At 45.4% G+C, this 14,416-nt stretch overlaps 1 protein-coding gene across 2 annotated transcripts; it reads right to left on the bottom strand.

The window, feature by feature from the left end:
- Positions 1–176: 176 nt before the first annotated feature.
- LOC147635228 (protein ROOT INITIATION DEFECTIVE 3-like) lies at positions 177–13,788 on the bottom strand. 2 transcript variants are annotated; one of them, XM_086802449.1, is made up of 8 exons: positions 13,252–13,788; positions 12,602–12,715; positions 12,359–12,492; positions 12,044–12,206; positions 1,660–1,862; positions 1,394–1,518; positions 784–1,037; positions 177–694 (listed from the first exon to the last, which is right to left on the bottom strand). In XM_086802449.1, the coding sequence occupies exons 2-8, from the start codon at positions 12,641–12,643 to the stop codon at positions 536–538; spliced, it is 1,080 nt and encodes a 359-aa protein (XP_086658575.1). In that variant the 5' UTR covers positions 12,644–12,715; positions 13,252–13,788; the 3' UTR covers positions 177–535. The 2 variants fall into 2 exon arrangements, with proteins under 2 accessions (XP_086658575.1, XP_086658574.1); XM_086802448.1 differs by having other exon boundaries at positions 12,602–12,712.
- Between the last annotated feature and the right edge of the window lie 628 nt (positions 13,789–14,416).

Here is a 14,416-nt window from a genome sequence, read left to right as displayed (position 1 = left end):
GAGAGACTTGAACCCAGGTGGAGCGAGAGAGAGAGAGAGAGAGAGAGAGAGAGAGTCTTCTAATCTTAAAACTAGCAAAAGTAATGAAATTCAATAGGTATTTAATCTAGACCGAGGCTTTTCATGCTATGGATAGTTTGGTAGCCAATTTGTTTGGTCTGGACGAGGCTAGGGGCAATTCAAATGCTAGAAAAGCATGGTTCATGAGCAACACAAGGCACAGTTCTTGAGAAGCTTGATTCGTATCTTGACTGGGCATTGTTCGTTCGTGTGTTTGGTGATGATGGATTAATGTCATCTGTGCATCAATGTAAACCATGGACATCTTTTCAAACGTTCACTCCAAGCGGAGAACTCCAAGCGGAGATGAATATTTTGTGTCAATGTGGAAAGAACTCTAGGACTCCTTTTTACCATGTAAACCCCTGCACTTAAGGGCATTAAACGTAATATACATTCCTATTACTCTATATTGAAGGCCATACAAAGCGATGGCATAGACACCAAGGTGTATCCAATGGCTTGGTCACATGCATTAGGAACCATTTTCAGCGAGAGAAGGACACATTTCTGCATACAGCACTTTCAGCAGCTCCGTTTGTTGCGAATACTCTTTGCTTGTCTTGCATGAACGAGCTTTTTTCTCCTTCACTATGCTGATCTTCATTTCCAAAGCTGCTGGAGTTGACTCATGCTGCATGAAAAAATGAGGATGCATGAATGAAACAGACACAGAAAGGGCTTCTCTTCGACCATGCTAAAATAAATGCCAGCATTTCTGACCGTAAGTTCAAGAAGCTGGTTCTCCAAAGTGCTGGCACTAAACAGATGCCCTTCCCCATCTTCTCCATTCCTTAGAGCAGATGTACGTAGAAGCACCACCGGATCTCCATTAACATTCGACTCCACCAGCGAGCTTCTGATCAAGCCAGGAAAAGGTACCTGCACTGCTCTACTCTTACAAACACTCTGTTCATGGTCCTTGCTATATCCAAACAAGTACTCTCCTGGGATCATAAAAAGGTTGGTTACAGGCCCTGCATCGTCCATGTTTCAGAGACCAAGGTGGTTAGAAACATTAGGTACAGGTTATATGTGTGGTGCTGGTACAAAAAGTAGGACTTTTTTAAAATAACAAGTAGCATTCTGTACAGAGTATGGCGCATTTTTGACGGTTCGAAAGGTACCGAACAGATCAGGAGGTTCCATAAACATACGGTAGGCCAATATGTTAAGCGACTGTGCCCACATTCTTCTCCATTTATACAAAAGTACTGGATCACCCTTAAGACCCAAGGTCACACTACTGATGCTACCACAACCCTTCCCCATGTGTTTACTTGCAACCAAAGCAATATGTAGCTGACTTCAAAAGGAAGAGATAGGGCCTCACCTTTGATGTGAAGCTCCCTGACAACATCTCCAGTAGCAATATCCCACACTCGTACAAGCTTGTCCTCTGAACCAGATATTAGTGACCTTCCATCTACACTCATTGCTAGAGCTGTAACTGACGACCTGTTTTGACATGCAGTCTCAATGCTTACTCATAGCTTTAAAAAAACTAATCATTTCACAGATGGCTGTAAGTGACCTTCAGTAATACTCCTGGTACCATGATGATAAATAAAAAACCTGAATTATTCTTCTTGGTCTCACCTATGAGCAGCAAATTCAGACAATATACCCCTGGCATTAGCATTGAATGCAAGTGAACGCCATGGATATAGAGTGCAAATGGATATGTTCCCCGCTGCTGTCCCCACATATAATGACTGTCCACTGGGATGCAGAACAGTTGAAGTGATTGCTGACTGCAATTGAATAGATTGCAGAAGCTTCCCTGGCCCTAGACCCCATACCTACATTGCATTAGCCTTCATTAGAAATAAATGCATGGTAGATCATCTTTTAAAAACAATACTAGCTAGAAGCCCCAATGCAAGATTTCAGATATCCTATGCATCACTACCTTACCTAGATCAGAGGGCCATACTAAGAACCCTAGAAAGGAACGAAAGATGACCACCAAACAAATGCTGAGTTCAAGAGAGCACACTTTGTGTAGAGCACTTGTGCCTATCTGCTAGGGTTTTCAGAGATGGAAAAGTGGGGGGCGGAATCACACATACAGCACACACAAGAGTCCTAAACTATTGATCTATATTATGTACAAGAAAGAGATGTTACACCTAGACTTTCAAGTACAAAAGATGACTCAGAATGGAAATGTCAGTTCTCAACCCCCACACTGCCAAAGATCTCCTTGCCCAGCCTAACTACAGAGAGATGCACTGGAGGCTCTGATTGCTCTTTGATTGCTGACTAGCGCACTTATATGTATACACCAACCTTACTGTCACTTGTCCGCCCACAATTTAATGATGCAGTGTGGATGCCCAAACTCACTTATAAGTTGTCCGGCGTACTTTAATGAAGTGTGGACCCTAGCAAGCATAAACAAAGAGTTTAGAGTCACATCTGCCGCCTATCTACAGCCCACAAGCAAGGTCAGAATACAGGTTCACGCACATAGTTCATGAGAGAGCGCCCCCTACCCAAAAACTAAACAGAAGAATCTTGTAGGAAGTAAAACATTTCACGCAAAAACAGTTCCAGGCATGCAAGTATGCCATGACAATCTCCCCTTCATTCAGCTTGTAGAAGGCGGTCATTCCAAAAGTAGATGTTGGGATTTGGTGTCTCATGTGTGTCTATCCTCTCGTGTGTGTAAATCCTGGGATTCGGAGTCTCATGTGTTTGTGTGTCCCCCCTCGTGTGTAAACCCTAATAACATCATTTATTTGATCAGGGCTATACTCTCCTCCACCTGATAGATCGCCTCTCGGAGTTGTTCGATCTCTTCTTGCCTTTGTTGAGACCCCTAATGCAAATCTCCTCCTCTCGCCAATGCCTTTCCTTCATGTCTTCAAAGCACTCCACCAGGGTTAACAACTGCTGAAACTCCATGTTCTACACACGTGTTCCCGCCGCGAATGTACGTAAAGAAAAACAAACACACCTTAGTGGTCGACTAGGTAAAGGTTTCATCCTTGCATGATGGTGGGTGTAGCCAATTAGCTCGAGCATGGAAGCCGCATATACTCCAGCATGTTTGCCCCTTCCATCCACAAACTAGCCAGCCTGTAGCACCTCCTTGGAGGTGCCCTTCTGATGCATTTTGCTGCTACGGATGGCCGCCTACTATGTGTTGTCATGTAGCCTAAAATAGTACTAAGTTTCTACTAAATCTGACTGCCCTTATGCTCTCCGAGATTTGGCCTTCGAGTGCCCACCACAAGAGCGTACTGATGCACTTTCTTCCCCGTCTGGCCGCCTTGCTTGCTTGCTTGCTTGCTCTGTCCACCCTCTACTTGGTGCGTTTGGCCCTCTTTCTTGCCCTTTGGTTGAGCGCCCCTTGCACACACAAGAGCTATCTAGTACAGAACTTGCAAAACGCAGCCTTGATGGAAAAAAAAACAAAACAAACCTGAGTGAAAACACTGAAGACGATGGGGTTCTTCATGATGGATCTCCAACCCCCTTATGAGAGAAAAATATTGCAGCCTTTCTTCTGTCAAAACGTGACACTCTAATACCAATGTAACAGGGGTGCTTGCAGAAGCATGTTTATGATTGATTGATTACGATTACCACCTAATCGAAAACTTAAACCCATGATAATAAATTGCTTCTTCTTCATGCTCAATACATAGATGACCTAATCTACCATTTATTACCAACATGAAATATACACAATGCTGAATAGAGATACTCAATGGTTGCACTGCTCCTAAGCTCTCAATGACTCAATGATTAGTAATTGATCAATGAATGAATATGCCTAAAGCCTAGACTCCTATTTATAGTATCTAATATCAAATAAGTGTGCGTTCACACCATAACCCAGTAACTCTATCCACACTTGGCTGTTCATTGGAATTTGGGCGCCTGGACAATAGTACAAAACTTGCAAAACGTAGCCTCCATGGTTTAAAAAAACACAAACCTGAGTGAAAACACTGAAGACGATGGGGTTCTTCATGATGGATCTCCACCCCCTTATGAGAGAAAAATATTGCAACCTTTCTTCTATCAAAACCTGGCACTCTAATACCAATGTAACATGGGTGTTTATGATTGATTGATTATGATTAGCACCTAATCAAAAACTTAAACCCATGATAATAAATTGCTTCTTCTTCATGCTCAATACACAATAGAGAGAGATGACCTAATCTACCATGTATTACCAACATGAAATATACACAATGCTGAATAGAGATACTCAATGGTTGCAATGCTCCTAAGCTCTCAATGACTCAACGATAAGTAATTGATCAATGAATGAATATGCCTAAAGCCTAGACTCCTATTTATAGTATCTAATGTCAAACTAAGTGCGTGTTCACACCATAACCCAATAACTCTATCCACACTTGGCTGTTCATTGGGCACCTCGACAATATTACAATGAATTGGCACAATAGCCCTTACAAACACATGAATCCAACTACGTACTAGACCTCTAAGTTGGCCAATGTATAGAAGCATGTCCATGTCACACTCGGGAGAGTGTGCTCTAGTGTTGCATGTGTTGCGGAAGCATGATCTTCATTAACGCTAGGCAACAGATATTATATTGTTCTAGCAAACACACAAAATACAAGAGATGTAACCCTTTGTCGAAGAGCCGGAGGTTCCAAAATAATTATATCCTCATAGTCATTGATCGGTTGAGTAAGCAAACCCACCTTATTCCTTGCAAGTTAGATGAAAATGCTTAGGAGATGGCTAGGCTTTTCATCTAGGAGGTGTTCCACCCACCTGGACTTCCAAAGGGAATCGTCTCACACAGAGATCCAAAGTTCACTGGAGTATTTTGGAAGGCCTTGTTCTATGGTTTGGGGACAAAGTTATAGTTCAAGTACTGTGTTCCGTCCCAAATAGATGACCAAACCAAGAGCATGAACAAAACTATGATCACTATGCTACGGTGTTACTATCAAGAGCATCAAATCCTTTGGGGGGCTTCTTACCATTGGTGGAGCATGCCATCAATGATACGGTACAGGAGTCGAACGAAGAAGACTCCCTTTGAGGGTCGTCCGGTCGTCGATCCGATGACCCGAGCTCTTGCGAGACTTCCACAAGAGAATTATGGTGCAGATCAAGTGGTTCAGGAGCTAGACTAGATGTTGTGCAGTAAGTCCAGGAAGCATCATCGGGATAGTAACTTCAAAGAGAGTGATTGGTTAAGATCAAGTTTACGGTGTTACTATCAAGAGCATCAAACCCTTTGGGGGGGGTTCTTACCATTGGTGGAGCATGCCATCAATGATACGGTACAGGAGTCGAACGAAGAAGACTCCCTTTGAGGGTCATCCGGTCGTCGATCCGACGACCCGAGCTCTTGCGAGACTTCCACAAGAGAATTATGGTGCAGATCAAGTGGTTCAGGACCTAGACCAGATGTTGTGCAGTAAGTCCAGGAAGCATCATCGGGATAGTAACTTCAAAGAGAGTGATTGGTTAAGATCATGAAGCAAACACTCAAGGAGTTTACGGAGGTTGCTTCCAAACTGGCTACAAGAATAAAGATCCATTTAAAATCATTAAGAAGCTAAGGGATGTGGTCTTCAAGCTGGAATTACTGAGCCACTGGAAGATGCATCGGGTGTTCCATTCAAGCAACCTTGTGGGGAATCATGGACCACAATTAAGTGCTCCGCCGGATGAGGATGAACCCAAGTTGGTGAATGATGGAGGATTACGGGAGGCCTTGGTGCCGGAGCAAGTTGATTTGCACCAATACAAGCTTGGTTCTTGTTGGAAGCACCTGCAATATCTTCTCTCAAGTTTAAGCGTTATCTGATCCAGCACTCTGTTTTGATGAGGATCAGTTCACGGAGGAATCTTGCACGCAGTTGAGAGCTTATCAAGAGGCCATGCAACTGAAGACAGCTGCAATGTAAGTGGGGGACAATGTGACACACCTAAGGGTCTTCATGGCACAAGTGGCTGGCCTGTAGCAGCCAGGCAACAGCAGCAGAAGCACTCACAGGCAAAGAAGTGCAGCCGGCAGCGCATGTGCCACGTGGCAGTTGGCCATTTTATGCAGCAGTTCGCCAGAATTAAACTGGACATGGGCTTGTCCTCAGTAAGCCAACAGCAGGTCAGCATGCCAACTTGCACATGGATCCCCAATATAAAGCATGCATGGAATTCAACCATTCCCATTTGGTATTTCTCAAGCGATCCGAGCCTAGCAGAGCATTTCCCTGGAGCATGGGCGTCATGACCAAGAGGATCTACAGCAAGGTATTGGACGAAGATTTGTAGTCAACATTTTCAGTTGCATTCTGTACTTGGTAATTCAGTTTTAATTTTTTCATTGTACATAATACAATGAATTAGATTTAGGGCTGTTGTGTGTGCTGTGTTTTTGTTCCTCTGCTCTCTTCTCTCTCTCTTCTGAAAACCCTAGAACATAGGCATAGAAGCTCTACAGTGTGTACATCTGACTCAGCCACATTTGAATCACCATGAAGACTCTGAAGACAATGCAGCATTGATGACATCTCGGACTGGGTATCTGCAGTGCTAAGGTGGTGTTAATGTTAAGACAATAGAGGTCTCTCCAGGAGTCTGCTCATGCTCAGGATGAGGAGTCTGGATCTGATCCTCCTCGTTACAACTAGTATGATTGACTTTGCCCATTTTTTGCGCTACAAGAAGTATGATTGGCTAAACCTGCTCTGGTAAAAAAAAGTGAAACACTCTAGCTGGGAAAGATTAAGCACTACATAGTTTAGACAGCAAAGAAAATAGCTAGAACTGAACAAAGGATATCTACTCACACAAGCCGCAGCCCCTTTCCCCTGTCACGAGCCTGAAGGATTGGGACTCGGACATCGCCTTGTCATCGGGCCACAAGGCGACCCTTCCAACCATCTCACCACATAACTCGGCTCCATCGGCTGTCAAGGGCATCATCGCACGTTTTTCCTTGCAAGGTCTCACTTCTAGTGTATTTACCTTCAATTATGATCTATGTGCGGCTAAGGTAAATAAACGCAGGAGGTCTTAACCTTGCTTTATAGCCATGAGCAAAGTCAGTGTCTAACCCGTTACAAAGAAAAACTATGCATGTTTTTGTATTTTTCATCTATCTTTTGGCTTGGACTTCAAGCCCCTGCTTGAGAGTCCCCCGAATCCCCCAAAATTTGGCGAGGTTGACTACATGTCCTCGTCGAAGCTCCAGTTTGAGCCAAGTTATAGTGATTACCTTTAGTAAAGCAACTTTGCCCAGAATGCATAAGCCTTCATGGAAGTAGAGACTTGTTTGCCGAGTTGACGTCAACTTGGTTGCAACATCTTTCTTCAAATCTGACTTCACATCCTTCTGGAGCTTTGCTGTGAGCCAGTTGCTCGGCTTTGCCTCTTGAGCCCTATGTGCAAAATCTTCTTGGACAAGAGTTGCCCAACCTTACTTACACCAGCTTGGTTTGCCCCGTCTTGTGCCACCTCTGACCCTGCACTTGGTTGCCTTGGACCTTTCTGCCCTGAATCAACCTGTGGTACATAGGTGCATTAGTCCTCTTTGACAAAAATGCCTTTGGAAGTTTGGCCCCACCTGACTCCAAGTGAACCCACCGCGTTTCTTTTGGCATTCGAACCTTTGCACCTCTTCGGCTTTGGTTCATTTTGACTCGGTGCTCTAGCTTGCCTTGACCCCAAGACCTGCTTCACCATGCTTCAGCCAACCTGTTCCTTAAGTTGTTCAAGCGGTTTTGACCTTCATGTTTGGATATCCCAGTTTCTCTTCACTAAGGCACAAAGTCCATCCACTAAAGTCTACTTAGGCCGCCATGACACACGACAACCTTTACATGATCTTTTGCTTCTTGACTCTGCACCATCACCTTGAACCTTTGCGTTCGGAGTGTGTCTTGCCGTATGGTGAAGATTCCGGTCGACGCCATTCCAACAAGCTCTGCTTGGTCGGCTAAGTCCCAAGTTTCACTTGCTTCAACATCGTCTCAGCTTGTACCCTTCTGCTTTGCACCCTCTTCGCCCTTTGGCTGGATTTAAGTGCTTTCCACAACCAAGTTCCCTTTGAACTTCAGTAAGAGAGCTACCACTCTGCCCAACCCAACTACATGCACACTGCCACTTGCACATCCAGCTGTTTCAATCTTTGGGTTACCTGGACCAAGTCTCCCTTTAGACTTCAATGAAACGACTACCACTTCGCCTCACCCAACTACCTGCACAACTACTACTTTGCACAAATAGCTGTTTCCATCTTCCACTCCTCTTGGTGGAGCTAAACAACTTGGGTCCACCTGTTCAACTCCAGCTATACATGTCCACCCTCAGACACAGTGCTATGTGCCCAGCACTTCGGTCCTTGTCCTGTGTGTGAGCGTTTGCATGTAGTCGCCTTCATCAAACGTGCTTTTCAAAGCCATCCAACTCTGGAGCTACACAACTTGGGTCCACCTGCTCAACTCCCACGGGTGTTCCCGGTTTGTGTGACCTCATGGCCGCTTGGCTGGACCACTGCTTGGTCCGGCTTCTCTTTATTGTCTTCCAAAACCCGAGGCTTTTGGTGCCATGCTCGGCCTTACCCTCACCTGAGTGCTGTTTTATTTGAGGTGTTGCTTTATTGGTGCAGCCTCATGCGCCTTTGCTAGGCTACACGGGCACTTCGATGGACCCTCTCTTGGTCCGATGTTGCACTCTATAGCCTTGAAGGCCAGGCTCTGAGTGCCATCCTTGGTCTTACCCTCACCGAGCGATATCTTGCATGGTGCGGCTTGGTGCACCTCTTCTGGGCGGCACAGCCACTTGGTGTTGCTGCTTAGTGCGGCCTCATGCGCCTCTGCTAGGCTGCACGACCACTTGGGTGGACCTATCTTGGTCAGATGCTTCTCTTTGCAGCCTTGAAGGCCCAAGGCTCTTGGTGCCATCTTTGGTCTTACCCTCACCCGAGCGGTGTCCAGGATGGTGCGCCTCTTTTGGGTGGCACGGCCACTTGGGTGTTACCTTCTTGGTGTTGCCGGGGGTCATGGATCTGTTGGCACCCTCTTTGGTCTTACCCTCACCCGCAAGCCCGCTACGAGCATGGCTTCAACATCCCATCTTCCACCAGCTCTTGCTTTGCCACCAACATTACATATTCCAGGTTGGTTATCGTACCATAGCTTGGTGGGCTTTCTCTTGAGTCTCATCAGATTGTCACAACCCGGGCCGCTTTTGGACTCCGATGTTGGTTTGTGAGTGTCCAGCTCTTTGAAGGCTAGTTGCTTTGGTTATGAAATCCTCGAAAGGGATGTTGACACCTTCTATCTCACCCTACTTTGCACTGTGAAGGAGAGTTTCTTAGCATAAGTAATCCCAACCCCATAACCCGTCGTTGTGACTGCATGCATGGCCCCTTTGCTTGCATCTCTTTGACCTTATCATGGCTCCCAGCCCACGGTCCAATCTTGGGTGCTTGCCGGTCCATAATGTGCCACTTTATCTTCATTGCCTGCCTTCGCCGTTTTCTTCAAAGCATCACCTCCCAAGGTGGTTACATTGTGAGATCCCGAGCCCGCTCCTGCTCTGCAGGGGAGACCCCTACGCTGTTCTTCTTGCTTGAAGTGCTGACAGCCCCACCAAGATCAAGTTGCATGTATCTCTGATATGCTCGAGTGCGTTTGGACCACTCAGGCCCGTGCCAATGTCTTAAGCTGGACTTGCACCCGGATACCTTACCTTGCATTCAACCCAACATTCTGCTGGCCACATAGCAAGTCGGTCAACTCTAGAATCTCTCCAAACAGACTACATCACTACGACCTACTCGAAAAACTGATCATTTTTCATATATATAGCATGTCCCCAAATTCCATCGTTTGGGCCCTTGTCGGGAGCTGTGTTGTTACTGACACCACTGCATCTGCAACCTAGGGTCCCAATGGGTTCGACCAACCACGCCATCCCATACCTTGCATCTCGCTACTCGTGATAGATATATGTAACCATGGGCAAATTCCTTCATCTTGAGGCTCAAATCTCAGTCGACAACTTTTCATGCCGTCGGCTCGTGGCCGTCACAGTCACAACTCGACTTGCTGTTTTTGACATTTCTCCCTTTCTTGTTGTCTTGGCATCACACACCCCTCACAAGCTTCCAAAACGAACCATGCTCTAATACCAAGCGTCACGAGCCCGAAGGATCAGGACTCCAACATCAAGGCCGCGAGGCGACATCTCACCACATAACTCACGCGTCATCGCCTGTTTTTCCTTGCGAGGTCTCACCCTTCACTTGCCTTCTGCTCCTACCTGGCTCCGCGGCCTTGGAATCGGGGCTTTCCATCCATGACGGTTCCATGTTCCCTCCAGCCTCAGCCCGCGGCTCCACTGCTTCCTTCCGTCGGTCCCGTTTCCGCATAAGCAATCTCACCGGCAAGGTGGGGAGGGCAACCCCTGGGGCACTTGGCACCATTTAACCCCCACGGCAACCTGGGAGACCTAATGTGCCTACCCGGTGCGTGAGTGATTCTCTATGTGCCTAGGTATGAGTCCGTGCTACACCTCTCCCTTGCACCTCATCCCCATATAGATGCATAATATTCGACACAGGCTAGCATACCCCCAATCCCCCACTTTCCCTACCAAAATTAGAGTACTTGGTTTCATGACAATGTGAAAGCTGAGAAAAATGAACATATACCTCAACATGCTCTCTCTATGCTTTGAAGGCTAGGAATGGAGCAATGATCTTGAACAGCTCTTCGCTCCAAGTTTCTTGTTTCACATCTGCGTCTAAGTGATGAACACATGAGCACAGGAGGCTGAGTAAGAAAGAATGCTCAAATCATGAGGGGACGCCCTTTTCGTAGGCAAGAACCCCCCCCCCCCCACCCCCCCCCCACTCCCAAGAGGGTCACCTGATTGACCTGCTGTAGCCAGCTCAAAAACAACCCAAAAAGCCCTTTTCGCTATTGGCACCGGCACCCACAACCTGCCCAGGACTGTCCTGGCTTCTCCAAACTTCAAAAAGACCAGCATAGCTGTTAGGGTTAGCAGAGCCCTCTCCTGCATGTTATGCCAAGCTTGTTAAAAAGCATGGTACATAGTTGCCAGGAGTTTCGTAAACATGTTTCAAAAATGTTTTGAAAGTTTCAAACCTGTATGAAATGTCTCGTGAAAGTTTCATTCATATGGGGGTGTAAATGAGACATTTAGATTACGTGTACTAATAAATGGGTATGTACACAAGGCAAGAAAAGTATCAAGCTGCCAATAAGGTGATAGCTCAAGTGGTAGAGATGTTTGATTGGGACCAAGAGGTCTGGGTTCAAAACCCCACATGGTCTTCCTTGGCAGCATCGCCTACAAGCGGTGAAAAATGGTAACTACCAGAGGATCTTGGGCCTAAGGCCAGTCGGGAAAAAAAAAAGTATCAAGCTCTATGGAACCCTGAAACCCACACCACTTTCCTTATTATAAAAGTGTTGCACTTGAGACAAAATTGGATGGACCAAAGATATATCCATACACAACAATATAGGTATGTTGGTCAGCCCAACCATGGACCTTCATTTCCATGCCATATAAGATTAATCTTATTACAGTAATTTTCAACTTGATCTTCAGGTAGTGAAATCGAGCAAGAGGTCCTAGATTCCAAACTCCACATGGTCTTCCTCAGCGGCATCGCCTATTCAGGCAGTAAAAAATGGTAACTATGGGAGGATCTTGGGCCTAAGGCAAGTCGCAGGGGAGAGGGGGGGGAGGGGGATTATCAAGCTCTATGGATCCTGAAATCCACACCACTTTCCTTATTATAAAAGTGTTGCACTTGTGACAAAATTGGATGGACCAAAGATATATCCATACACAACAATATAGGTATGTTGGTCAGCCCAACCATGTAGACCTTCATTTCCATGCCATATAAGATTAATCTTACTTACAGTAATGTTCAACTTGATCTTCAGGTACTGAAATCGAGCAACTATTCTTGACGGATTATGATGTGCACCTTGCATGTTTGATCCATTGATGCAGAAACCACTATGGCATCTGAACCCCCAGCACTTGAGATGACGCTGGTCACCAGAGCTCTGTGATCAGACCATCTATACAGAAACAGCTTGGACATGACAGATGGGGTTTCTTGTGGCATTTCAGATCTATCCAAAATGCTGCATGGTAACAAAAGTTTCTGACCTCCAGTTTAGTAACTTTTGTATTAGTCAAGATCTTTCAATAAATACATCAAGATTACTGTATAAGAGGCCACACCAAAACAGTGCCATCATCAGCACCAGAAATCAAAAGAGAACATCAAGATTACCGTATAAGAGGCCACACCAAAACAGTGCCATCATCAGCACCAGAAATCAAAAGAGAACCATCATCAGAGAAGACCAGACAGCTGACTCCTTTGTGATGGGCAGTCCATGTGGCCAACAAGCTCCAGCTCGAAACCTGAAAAGAAGCAATTTTCCAACAGTAGACATCAGAACATCGAATGCACTCACTTATGCTATTAGGAAATAAAGACAAAGCTACAGCAGGTGCTGTGAAAAAAATGCACCTCCCAGAGATAAATCTTGCCCGACACACCACCCCCAGCCATGTAAACACCATTGACCGTACAAGCTAGTGGTACAATCGGCTCAACTGGGTAGCGCCTTTCAACTTGAATCTGCTATGAATTAAAAAATTGGCCTTTTTTAAGCTCAACACTGACGATTGTGTTACAATGCCATTCTATGCATGCATGCATGGATTTATGGATGCATACATCCATCTATACATATAAATACATGCATGTGCACATACATATATACATACATTGCATGCATTGATGTATGCATCCATTCATCCACACAAGTGTGCGTTACATGCATGTATATTCAAGCTTAGAAACAAAAATGAGGTGTTTTTCCTTTAAATCATACAAAACCCTTTCTCAACTCAGTCCCAAATAATTGAACCCTTGTACCCTTCATGAAACCACTAATGCTAAACCCAATACCCTTTCGGAAACCCAGCTGTGGGTTAGTTCTGTTTGTTTTTTTAATCTTGAAACCATTACACTTCTCTTTATTTCGACTTGTTTGTGAATCTCTGAACCAGACCCTCCACAATCATTCTGAACTAGAAGATTAAAACATTTGAACATCAAAGGTTACGCCCCAATAAAAGATGAGATAAATTTCTCTGGTAGAGTTGATCAAGTACTTTGTTCAATGCCCAGAAGAAGATTTCACCGCTTCCAACAGACCCAACTCTCTGGATGTGGGAGGCTGCGAGGGAGTGAGGGCCGAGGCAGACCAATCCATGGCGAGGGCAGGCACAACTGAAGCGGCGAGAAAGGGCATCGTCTCCACTGCCCTGGAGGTCCCAACACAAAACGCCTACATCTGCAGATGATGAAGAAATGATCACAGCTTCCCTCTCGCACAAAGCCAGCTTGCCCCCACCAATAATTCAATTGGACGATCCTCGCAGTGCCCGCCTTTGCCCTAAAACTGGGCGATGCTCGCAGTGCCCTGTTTGCCCTAGAAACCTTGCAGCAATTTGGCTACTTACACAGTGCACTCTTTGCCCTATCACCCTTGCAACAGCCAGCCTCTCATCAGTTACAGAAGTGAGCCCATGTAGAGCAGCGGCCATACCCATGACAGACTGATCCTCTCAGAGAGTGGGGAGCTTTTTAGGCATGTATAGTGCAGGAGGAGCTCCCTTAGGTCAACTTATTGTTTAAAATTCCCATCGTCTTCATAACTGCCACCAAGGCTGACGTTTATCGTATGAGTGCCCGCAAAAAATAAGGGTGGCTTCACATGCTCGCCATCCTCCCACAAAGAAGCTGTATGGTAAATTATGATTTACACACTAGTATGCACAGTTAGGAAAAGGCTTAAGCAACCCACAGGCGCGTAGTTGAGTTGGGTAGAATAGTTGGGTTCCACTGTGAGGACCCACGTTCGATGCCATCAAGCTGCGTGACGAGGGTCTGTGTTGTGAGTCACTCTGGATAATCTACCTTCCCACTAAAAAGGCTTAAGTTTAAGCGGTCACTTATCACAAATTTCTAAATGAGAAAAAAGTTTATACTTTCTCAAAAAAGATGTGATCACCTACACATAAATTTGATAAAAAGATTTTCCTCCTGAAGAGAGTATGAATGAATATGTCACCCTCTACTTGTAAGTGTACGAGTACTAATTAGCTTTGTTTTATAATCCCCTCTTTCTGAGAATCTAGGATCTCGAATGCCTGATACAGTTTAGACACTATGCATGTTGGACGCTAGAGGCTAAAGAGTTGGATAGGTTTAAAACAATGTTAAATTGTCTACATAGAGGTGGGGGGGAATAGCGCTCTTGCCCTACACCGCCAC

The sequence above is a fragment of the Cibotium barometz genome, chromosome 9 (assembly GCF_041138505.1).
Source record: "Cibotium barometz isolate CiBa-2024 chromosome 9, ASM4113850v1, whole genome shotgun sequence".
Lineage (NCBI taxonomy): Eukaryota > Viridiplantae > Streptophyta > Polypodiopsida > Cyatheales > Cibotiaceae > Cibotium > Cibotium barometz.
Note: the sequence above shows the minus strand (reverse complement) of the source record. Positions and strands in the feature narration are given on the sequence as shown.